This window comes from Megascapheus bottae, chromosome 25 (genome assembly GCF_031878675.1).
Source record: "Megascapheus bottae isolate mThoBot1 chromosome 25, mThoBot2.hap1, whole genome shotgun sequence".
Classification (NCBI taxonomy): domain Eukaryota; kingdom Metazoa; phylum Chordata; class Mammalia; order Rodentia; family Geomyidae; genus Megascapheus; species Megascapheus bottae.
The window spans coordinates 494,627-505,865 of record NC_143533.1 but is presented as its reverse complement, the minus strand read 5'-3'; the positions used below and the strand labels follow the sequence as shown (position 1 = coordinate 505,865).

Genomic DNA, 11,239 nt, shown 5'->3' with positions numbered 1-11,239 from the left:
GCCAGGGCCTCGCCCCTCGGCTTTCCCAGAGACTCCGCCCATTGGTCCCGCCCCGCCCTCTGCCCTCACTTAGGCTCCGCCCCAGGTCCCCGGCTCAGACCTCATGCTCTTCCTTGGCTTTTTCTACTCAAGCCTGGTGCTCTACAACTTGAGCCATGTCTTCACTTCCAGAGTTTTGCCGGTTAAGTCTCAGAGATTCGCTAATATGGGCTAGCATCAAAGTCGGAGCCTCAGATTTTAGCCTCCTGAGTAGTTGGAATTACAAACATGAGCCACTGAAGCCAGGCCTTATGAGCTGTGTTTTTATTCATAAAACAAGGAGAGTGTTATGCTGGGTCTGTTTACTGAACAGTAGAAGATTGATAGGTTCTTTCTATCCATGTTCACTTCCTCTCCTCTATGGCCTGTGGTCTGTGTCTCCAGCAACTTGGAGAATAACTTTAGGTAAACAGATGTCATGGATATAATGAGGATGGGCAGATGACTGAAAGGTTTTAGCACCTATCAGGCTCAAAAAGGTGGTATTATTCTACCACCTTATATTTCTAGAGGTAACCAGACTGATGATACAAAGTAAACTTATAACAGCATTAGTGGAGCTGTGGCTCAAGTGATAGAGCACAAAAGCTCAGGAACAGTGCTCAGAACTTGACTTCAAGCCCCAGGACCAGCACATTTTTTTTTTTTAAGTTTTGAAATGCTGCTGATAATAGCAAGAACTCGGGGAATCCTGTCCTAACCTTTCCAACAGCAGCAGAAATGACACAAGAATGGAGGCAATAAGTGAACATGAATGTCCACAAATCCTTAAGTTTCAAAGTCTTATCTTCCTGCACACTGCTCAACTATAGTGGCTGGGTTTCCTACTCAGGAAAAGGTAGGTTTCTTAGCTTGTTTTCCTTAGATTACTGCGACTTTTTCCTTAGAGTACTATCCTTGCGTGGATACCGTTTAGAAAGGCTTCTGGTGGCTCATGCCTGGAATCCTAGCAACTCAGGAGTCTGAGATTTGAGGATCATTGTTCTAAGCCAGCTCAGACAGGAAAATCCATGAGACTCTCATCTCCAGTGAATCACCAGAAAACTATAAATGGCTCTATGGCTCAAAGTGATAGTGCTCTAGGTTTGAGCACAAAAACTTAGGGACAGTGCCTAGGCCTTGAGTTCAAGCCCCATGACCTACAGAAAAGAAAGAAAAAAGAAGGAAGGAAGCAAGAAAAAAAAAAGTAAGGCTTCCCCTGGGATATATGTTTAAGGATACTATTTCCAGTCATCTTAGTACATTCTCTGATTCCTGTCATCATGACATCCACATTTAGCCTCCAATGGTTATTGAATGGATTGATAAATCCATGTGCTGCATCTCCTGTGTCTTTCTAGGATTTCTTGCTGAATGTTTGTGTTTCCCTCAAATTCTTGGGTTAAAACCTGAACTCCCAATATATTGGTACTGAGTTAGAGGCCTTTGGGAAGTGATTAGTCATTGTTAAGGTTTGAATATGAAATGGTTCCCATAAGTTCGAATGTTGAATGTTTGATGAGATTTCCTGTTGGTAGCTGTATTTTGGGAGCTGTTGGAAAGTTTAGGAGGTGTGGTGTGGTTGGAAGAAGTGGGTCACTGGGGGGCATGGTTTTGAAGGTTGTTCCTGGTACCAGTCCCTTCCTAATTCTTTACTTCTCATCTACCATAAAGGGTACAGGTTCATTCCTGCCACAATGTGCTGTTCAAGCATGTTGGAGCCAAGCAACCATGGACTCGAGCCCTCTGAAACCATGAGCAAGGTAAATCATATCCCCCTTTACTTGATGATGTCTGGTATTTCATCCAACTATACAAAAGTAATTAACACATTAATGAAAGTAGTGCCCTTGTGAGTGGAATTAATGTCCTTATAGAAGGGACACACAGAAATCCCTCTTGTCTTTTTCTGACAAGGGATACCCCAGAGATCACTTACCTTTTTAAGTAGGAAATTGACAATCTTTAATCAGAAAAGGGGTTCTTACTAGAACTGGATCACTTGATATTTTCATCCTCCAGAACTGTGAGAAGCACCTTTCTATTTGTGTAAAACCCATATGGCCTGTGGTCCTTTGTTACAACAGCTTCGATGGATAGAGACTCTTGCTCTGGTTAAGCAATTTTTTCACGCTGCAGAGATTATGCCAGACACATTTGGCTCTGAATAAGATTTCTGTGAAAATTCCTCCTGAAACAGATTTAGATTCTAAACTGTTAATACCATAGGAGATAAAAACCATCTAAGAACTAGCCAACCCTTCTTGCTCATGTTACCAGGTCAAATAAAAGTATAATGCACTGAATTGTAGATAGAAAGATACCTTTTTTCCCCTAAAGGGCACATTAATTTTTATTGGATAGACAACAGATCCCTTTTTTTGCTACAACTATGTTCCAAATATTGAATGAAACCTCAAAATTTTACTTTTCTTCAAAAATTGTTTCCATGAAATTCTGACTTCACCTAAATCCCATGTTTTACCTAGCAATCTTGAACATTTGGAATTTAGGTGATTGAAAATCTTGAGGTTCCACACTCTCCTTTAGGGAATAACTCAGTAGAAACAACAGATAGCCAGTAATTCTAGTATTGAGAGATGGCCTGAGGGAATACTGATTCCATTTTCTTTGGCAAGTATTTAATCTTTCTTTATACTTGATTCTGGTTTGGTTAAAGTCATGGACTTGAACCTGGTTATGGTTCAACTTTGAACCTATAATGGTTCTGACTTTGTTGCTGACATAGTCAAGTGACTGTGGGAAGATTAATTAGTTTCATGTCTCTGTTTCTTCAACAATAAATGAAGAGAATACAGTTTATTTTCTGAGTTTTGACATTTAGGGAGATGATATTCAATTGTTTTATGTTCAATAAATAAAAGGTATTAATGGTTTTGATCATGGTATGTTTATTTTCTTATTGTGCTAATACTGGGGTTGAACTCATAGCCTGGGCACTGTCTCTTAGCTTTTTCTTTCAAGGATAGCAATCTACCCATTGAGCTTTTTTTTGTGTGTGTGTGTGCACTCAGCCTGGGCGCTGTTTCTGAGCTCTTCAGCTCAAGGCTACTACCCTACCCTTGAGCCAAGCCCCACTTCCTGTTTTCTAGAAGTTAATTGGAGATAAGAGTCTCAGGTCCTTTTGTGCCTGGGCTGGCTTTGAACTTTGATTTTCATATCTCAGCCTTCTGAGTAGCTAGGATTATAGGCCTGAGCCATCTCCCTGGCCCCCTTGAGCTTCTTGATGGTTAATTGGAGATGATAGTCTCATGAATTATTCTGCCTATTCTGGCTTTGAACTGTGATCCTTAGATCTTGGCCTCCTGAGCAGCTAGGATTACAGGGTACTAGCTCCCTGGCTTACAGCTTAATCTTTAAAGAACACTAAATTTAAAATAAAGCCATGTCTTTTACTCACAACCAAGGCCATAGGCTTATTCATTCCTTTCTAATTCTTTACTTCCTTTGATTAGAGCCTATGTGGTGATTTTTTTTTGGGGGGGGTGGTGGGACCCAGTACAAGATACCTGGTCATAACCCCATTTCTATCTTAACCAAAGTCTCAGAACCTTCTCCTGACTATATAGTCAGTACATTTGAAACAGTTACAATTGTCCCTGAATCAGTTCTATAGGGAATTTATTTTTAAAACCCCACAGATACCAACATTTTTGGGTGCTCAAATACCTTATATGAAATGGCATGTTTTTGCATATAATTTCCCCACACACTTTAAATCACCAGATTAAATATCACATGTCATGTAAATGCTATAGAAATAATTGTTCTATTGTTTAGGAAATGTTGATAAGGAAGGTGTCTATATATGCTCACCACAGATACAGGGTTTTGGTTTTTTTTCCTTAAATATTTTTTACCCATAGGTGGTTGAAACTCCATATGTAAAACTCATAGCCAATTGCATCTACTTTGTAAAAGAAAATATAAGCAGAGAGAAGAAGGCTCAGGTTGTTTGGAAAGTATAGAGTCCAGCTTGAGAGTGGAGCGGGATAAAGGAGAAATGGAAATTTACAGTGCTGTCTAGTGCTGTCAACGACCTTGGAAAACATTGGTATCTTGAGCAAGTACCTCCTGGAAAGATCACTGGACTCATATACCTGTTTAATGTTGGTATATGTGCACACACTGCTTATATATAATATATAAAATATTTTATATATGAATAAATATAAACAACAGTTTATATTATTTAGAGAGGGTGTATTAAGTTGAGTGACAAAGCTATCCCAATTTGTTCAGATCTGAAAGGATTCCCAAGACACAGGACTTATTAGGGTCGAAACTGGTGGGCTCTAATGGTTCACGCCTTGTAATCTTAGCTACTCAGGAGGCTTGAGCTGAGGTTTGAGGATCATTGTTTGCAGCCAGCCCAAATAAGACAAATCCAAGATACTCTTCTCTAGCTCATCAGCAAAAAGCCAGAACTGGGGATATGGCATACATGGTAGAGAAAGTCACATGAGAGTGTGAGGCCCTGAGTTCAAGCAATAAAACAATAGCGATAATCCCTGAAAATAAAACCTGGGAAAATTCCAAGATAACATTGGCTATCTGTTGCTAATTAAGAGGAAGAGCAAGATGTAAGCCACCTCTGTCCGACAATCATATAACCACAAGACTTTATGCTTCTATACCTATCAAATGTGTGGCCACTTAACTGTCACTGGCCTCTGCATTCCTGGGCCATTGCTAAGCACCATCCTGCCCTCCCTCTGTCAACAATTCCTTCTGCCCAGCTGAGCCCGTAATAAAGGAAGCCAGCAGGAAACGAGGCTAGACTGGGCGTAGCATGGGCCTTCTTTCCCTTAGCAACAGAGGCAGGTGTCTGCTTACTGGTTCTAAAGCCACTGTTAAAACTGCTCAGAGACAAGACTACCAGGGAGTATTTTTTAGACTAGATTTCCGCCTTCTTTATGTTAATACACAATTCTGTTTCAGTTTGCTCCTCTAGAGATCATTATGTTGTTCCAAGATGTTCCAAGAAAGACCTGCTCAAGGAAGACACAGAGTGGCCTTAAGGAATGAAAACCAGAGCTAAGACCACAGCAGGACACCAGTGTTGCTCTTGAATCCTCTAGCTTTCCTTCCTCCTCTCTTCTACTAGGGAACTCTTCAGGGAACTGAAGTCTATGACCTCAGAGAGACAGCCCTATGAAGTGGAACTTCCATGTCAACTAGAAAGTTCCATTGTCACATCATCTCCATTATGCTATAAGGACTGTGGATTTCAGAGCAATTGGAGAGGAGAGACATATCCCTGAAGAAACGAAGAGCTCTTTAATCACTTTTAAAAAATAGGTTCAATTAGAGTAAGCAATATGAACAACATGGGCAAAGTGGATTGTTTATGCCAGAAGGTAGGTGTGAATTTTAAGACACATTTCCTTTCTCACCTGTGAATTTTCACATGTAGTGAATTTTGAGAGTGTAGGGGGTAGGGTGATTCATCACAGATGAATTGCCATGTCGGATCCCTTTGATGTAACAAGTGTGTTAATTTTCTTTTTAAGATTTGTACTTTCAACTATGATTTCTACTGAATTAGACTTTTAGACACATCCAGGATTTACTATAGAAACATAGAAATTAGATACCTGCTGCTTCTTTTTCTTCCTTTCCAAAACGGTATAATTCAATCAGCAGTTTTCATTGCTGGTGTACATCAGAGTATTCTGGGCAAACAAGTTCTCTTACCATTTGAGCCACACTTGTGGCCTTTTAGTTTACTTTTCCCCAACAGGATTTTAAATGGATGTAAATTCGAGATCCTTTACTACTCTTACCCCCAGACTGCAAGCCTCTGCTTTATGCTTGCTGGAGAGCTAGCATGTCAAATGTGTGCCCTATTCTCGGCTTTTTATTGGTTTAGTTGAATGTCAACCAATAAAGTCTTATGAACTTTCTGCCTAAGCTGACCTTGAACTTAGTCTTTCCAATCTCCACCTCCCAATTAGCTGGGATAACAAGTGAGTCATGTGGAAGAACCAGATTCAGATTTACAAAACCTCTTCAAATCTTTATTTTTAGTTAAGATTCAAGTGATTCTTTTATAGGAAGTCCTCAGATAAAGGGTTGGGAACTTCCTTTAGGACATTGTGTATAATCAGAAGCAAACAAACACCCAGTCCAGGGACCAGGATCTTAACTGTAAAATCTAAGATCTACTTAGTTGCCACTTAAAGCACCCAGAGAGCTCATGCCTGTAATCCTAGCTACTCAGGAGGCTGAGATCTGAGGATCATGGTTTAAAGCTAGCCCAGGCACAAAAGTCTGTGAGACTCAATTAACCTCAAGAAAACCAGAAGTGATACTGTGGCTCAAGTGGTAGAGTGCTACCCTTGAGCTGAAGAGCTCAGGGACAGCGCCCAGGCCCAGAGTTCAAGCCCCATGAATGACAAAACAGAAACAAAAAGTACACAGAGAAGCATTTTGTTTTATAATATATTTGCTATAACATCCAAGCTCATGGTCTGAAATGAAAACTTCCTACAATTTCCCAAAGAAACATTTAAGCATTAATATTTATTATTTGTGTGTGTGTGTGTGTGTGTGTGTGTGTGTGTGTGTGTGTGTGTGTGTGTGTGTATGTGTGTGTGCACGCTGGTACTGGGGCTTGAACTCAGCCTGGGTGCTGATCCTTGCACTTGAGCTGCAGCTTTACTTCTGGATTACAGATGTGAGCCATCAGAAGCATTAATGATTTTAACAAATCATTTTTGTGTAGACAACTAGTTCTCAAGAGACTCTCCAGTCCTTCTCTTCTAAGATAACACAGATAATTTTTTCTTTTTGTCAGGCCTGGAGCTTGAATTCAAGGCCTGAACACTGTCCTTGGACACTTTTTGCTCAAGGCTAGTGTTCTGCTACTTTAGCCACAGTGCCACTTCCAGCTTTTTCTGTATATGTGGTACTAAGGAATTGAACCCAGGGTTTCATGTATGCTAGGCAAACTCTCAACCACTAGTTTATGTTCCCAGCCCCAGACATAGATATTTTTTAAACAAGTAGGAACAAGAAAATTTCCTTATTCTGTTCCGTAACTGATTTCTGTGTCTGCTGATCTTGTGTGTGTCTCCATGTTCTTGTTTCAAGGAATGAATTGTTTTCTGTTGTCAGGCTATTAATAGATCTTTGTGTATAACTAGGTCTATGTATGTGAACTAGTTCAAAGTTAAATTTGTTTATGTGAATGTTCTGTTGCTCCTTATTTGTTGGGAGCCGAATGTAGGGTCAGGCTGGCCCATGAATCTGCATCACTGAGTAAGATAGCCACACAAAGAAATGAGCTGTCTTGTATGACACCTTGCCTATGAACTTTTGAGCTATATCGTCGGTATTGTGGATCACTTTCTGCTGAGACTTGATTATCATTATGTACAAATGTGTTATTGCTTTATCAATGCTGACTTGATTATCAATGTAACACCTGATGGATTTCTTGTTCTGTAGAGACTATATAAGACTGGAATGGAAAAAAAAAATGACCGCTACGGTCTTAAGGCTGTAATCTTGGGCTGTAGCCCTCCTGACTCCATCTATTACTTGTCTTTTTCTTTTCTCATCCTCACCCCCTAATCAGGTAGCCTGCCTTGCTGCTGGCTGGCTCCCAGCACTTATTGTGCTTTGTAAAATGCCTGTGGTTTGTTTTCTTCATAATCCCCAGAATGGCTTATCGTTCAGTTTGTTCAATATAGTGTGTCCATTCTTTATCCTTTTATCCTGAGTACTCTCTTGTTGACTCAGCTGTCTGAGTCTATCAGATATCTATTTTTCTGTATAGCTGCACATAAATATAATTATTCAGTTTGCCTCGAACCTCAAAGAATCTATAAGTTGGCCGGTACTGGTGGCTCATGCCTGTAATCCTAGCTACTCAGGAGGCTGAGATCTGAGGATTACAGTTCAAAGCCAGCCCCAGGCACTAAAGTCCATGAGATTCTGATCTCCATTTAACTACCAGAAAGCCGGAAGTGGTAATGTGGCTCAAGGGGTTGAGTTGAAGAGCTCAGAGACCAACAGGAAAAAAAAAAGAATCTGTAGGCTGAAGTAACCAAGAAATCCAAGTCAGATCCAAGATCTCTCCTTTTCTGGTGTCCACTTCCTTCTCTATTGGCTTGTTCTAAGGTGTACTATTTCCACATGAGGCAGAAATGACAATTGGAAGCTTTAGCCATGAATGTCCTTATTGGTAGTAGCCCTGATACAAAAAGAATGCCCTTTTCTCTAGAGCTCTAGCAAAAAATGTCAAGAAATACACTGGTCAACCCTGCTTGGGTTACATGGCATCCCTGAGCCAATCACTGTGTCAAGGAAGATAGGGAAATCTCACTGGTCACTCTGTGTGTTATGACTGGAGGCAGGATCTGTGATCAGCCAAATTGTACATGAACTGAAATTGGAGTGAAGCCAATACTGCCCACCAGGACTCTTTTTATTTGTGGGTTTGTGAGGCTTGAACTAGACCTGGGCGCTGTCTCTGAGCTCTTCAACTCAAGGCTACCACACTACCCTTGAGCCAAGCCCCACTGCCCATTTTCTAGAGGTTCATTGGAGATAAGAGTCTCAGATCCTTATGTGCCCAGGCTGGCTTTGAACCTTGATCCTGAGATCTCAGCCTCCTGAGTAGCTAGGATTACATTTGCAAGCTACTACCAGGCTCTTCTTTAAGTAGAAGGAGGAACTTGTTTAATTGGTATCAGGGCTAAAATCAGGTTTACCCCAAACTAAGCAGAACCATGAATAACATGACACCTTCTCGAATCATGTTGACTTCCTCTTTGGAAGTCCCTAACTACTTGGGAGATGAGGAAAGAGGATTGCAAATTTGAGGCCTGCCTGGACTACATAACTAGTTCAAGGCTAGTCTGGGTAACCTAGTGAGATCCTGTCTCAAGATGAAAGTAAAGGCTTGAGATACAACTAACGAATAGAGCAGGAGCCTAACATACACAGGGCTCAGTACCACAGAAAAGGAGGAAAAAAAGACATTCTCCTTGAGTTTGAGAAGATCAGGGATTTTTGGTTTTAATCAATCATTTTCTTATCACTCAATCAAAATACCTTGATTTATAATTGTTGCTTTTGGGTTTATTTATTTATTTATTTTTTGTGCTGGTAGTAGAGCTTGAATTCAGCAAGCCCTGAGTTCTCTTACTTTTTTTTCCCCTCTACCACTTGATTCACAGCACTACTTACAGCTTTTTATTAGAAAAAGCTTTTTACTGGAAAAAAAAAATCTCACAGCTATGTTTGCCTGGGCTGGCTTCAAACTTCTATCCTTACAAATATCCTCAGTATCTAGGATTACAGACATGAACTACTGGTGCCTCGTTTCTGCTCTCTAAATGAAACAGATTTAAAAGTTAGGCCAAAAGAAAGATTTCTTCAAAACCTTCTTGGTTAGGGAAACAACATAAACAGTCCTAGCCTACAAGCAATATATATATATAAAATATATCTATATAAAAATATATATTTTCCAGTCCTGGGGCTTGAACTTATGGCCTAGGCATTGTCCTTGGACACTTTTTGCTCAAGGCTAGTATTCTACCACTTGACCTACAGCACCACTTCTGGCCTTTTCTGTGTATGTGGTACCAAAGAATTGAACCCAGGGTTTCGTGCATGCTAGGTGAGCACTCTACCACTAGGCCATGCTTCTAGCCCCCATTATATGTTTTAATTTCTGGAATCCTGAAAAGAACTATTAATGGCTTCCCATTCCTGAAACTACTGTGGTAGAATCTTCCCTGGATGCTTTATATGACAACATTCTTTTACTATCCATGATGGGATTTTTCTATTTTTCTGTTCTCTTCACCCCATCAGTGCAGATCTTGTATTAACTTCAATAGTACAAGTAGGAACTCTTAAAGACAAGAAGTGGTCAATTCTCAGATACTTGAGATTGATGTCAAGAGCAGGAAGTGACTTAAATCAACCTAGTTCTGTATAATAAAATCAACAATGTCATTGGTTCTCTGAGGCTGAACTGAAGTGAATAAAGTTCCATTGGTGACTCTCATATATCACTTAAAAAAACCCTAAACAAACAACAAACCACTTAGTTAGGCCATGAGATCAATTATTATTTTTTTTGTGTGTAAGCCCTGGGGCTTGAACTCAGAGCCTAGGTACTCTTATGTTCAAGGCTAGTGCTCTACCATTTGAGCCATAGTACCACTTCTGGCTTTTTGGTCATTGACTGGAGATAAGAGTCTCATAGCCTTTCCTGTCCAGGCTGGCTGTGAATTCCCATCCTCAGATCTTAGCAAAAAGCCAGAAGTGAAGGTACAGCTCAATGGTAGAGCACCAGACTTGAGTGAAAAAGCCAGACTAGGCTCATGCCTGTAATCCTAGCTACTCAGGAGGCTCAGATCTGAGGATCAAGGTTCAAAGCCAGCCTGGGCAGGAAAGTCTGTGTGACTCCAACTAACCATCAGAAAACTGGAAGTGGCATTGTGGTTCAAGTGGTAGCACCCTAGCCTTGAGGTGAAGAGCTCAAGGACAGTGCTCAGGCCCAGAGTTCAAGCCCCAGGATCTACAAAAAGAAAAAGAGAAGTATTTGTGATGGATAGAAGTAAAAGGATGTTTTGCAAGCAGAATTATGTACCCCAAATGTTTCCTGGGGAGCTCTTTAGTTCTTACTAGCTTCAGAGGCCTGGAATCCACTCCTCAGTTGTTCCTATTTCCCACAGATCTCCAGAAGTGACTCTATCCATCACATGAGCCACTCTCAGAATCGGCCAGAGTTGCCCCCTCTGCCAATGTCTATAAATGAGGAACCATCTGAACTCTACCAGGTAAGCTCTGCTGGTGTCTAACATCTCTAGTGGGTATGACAAAGTGAAAAACACACCCTGCCTCTCTAGATATCGAACAGATGCTGGTAGAGCACAGACTTGATAATTGGGATTAATGGCTTTGGTCATCTTTCCTACTGGAAAAGGCTTCAGTGTGAGAGAAAGAGCTATGTACCTGTGGAAAGATGAGTTAGAATCTGGCTTCCCATTTACCTCTGTTATTGACATTCTCACTTATAAAATGAGGATACTGACATCCCTTAGAGCTATGGCCATAAGAAATAAGGGCAGGAGATAGAAATTACCTTACTCACAAAGCTGTTGTGAGGAGCCAGGAGCATAGCCTAGTGGTAGAATGCTCGCCTAGCATGTATGAATACCTGGGTTTGATTCCT

At 40.7% G+C, this 11,239-nt stretch overlaps 1 protein-coding gene and 1 long non-coding RNA gene across 2 annotated transcripts in view; one reads left to right on the top strand and one right to left on the bottom strand.

Moving 5' to 3' along the window:
* Positions 1-68: 68 nt before the first annotated feature.
* On the bottom strand, positions 69-5,126 carry LOC150046100 (uncharacterized). Its single transcript, XR_016539639.1, has 3 exons — positions 5,031-5,126; positions 1,958-2,209; positions 69-245 (listed from the first exon to the last, which is right to left on the bottom strand). It is a non-coding gene; the product is annotated as an uncharacterized LOC150046100 (long non-coding RNA).
* Dnah3 (dynein axonemal heavy chain 3) overlaps positions 5,018-11,239 on the top strand; it is a 180,918-nt gene continuing 174,696 nt past the window's right edge. Inside the window, exons 1-2 of the mRNA XM_090357818.1 lie at positions 5,018-5,399; positions 10,740-10,844. Coding sequence (XP_090213944.1) covers positions 5,361-5,399; positions 10,740-10,844 — 144 coding nt within the window. The 5' untranslated portion in view covers positions 5,018-5,360. The remainder of the gene's footprint in view (positions 5,400-10,739; positions 10,845-11,239) is intronic.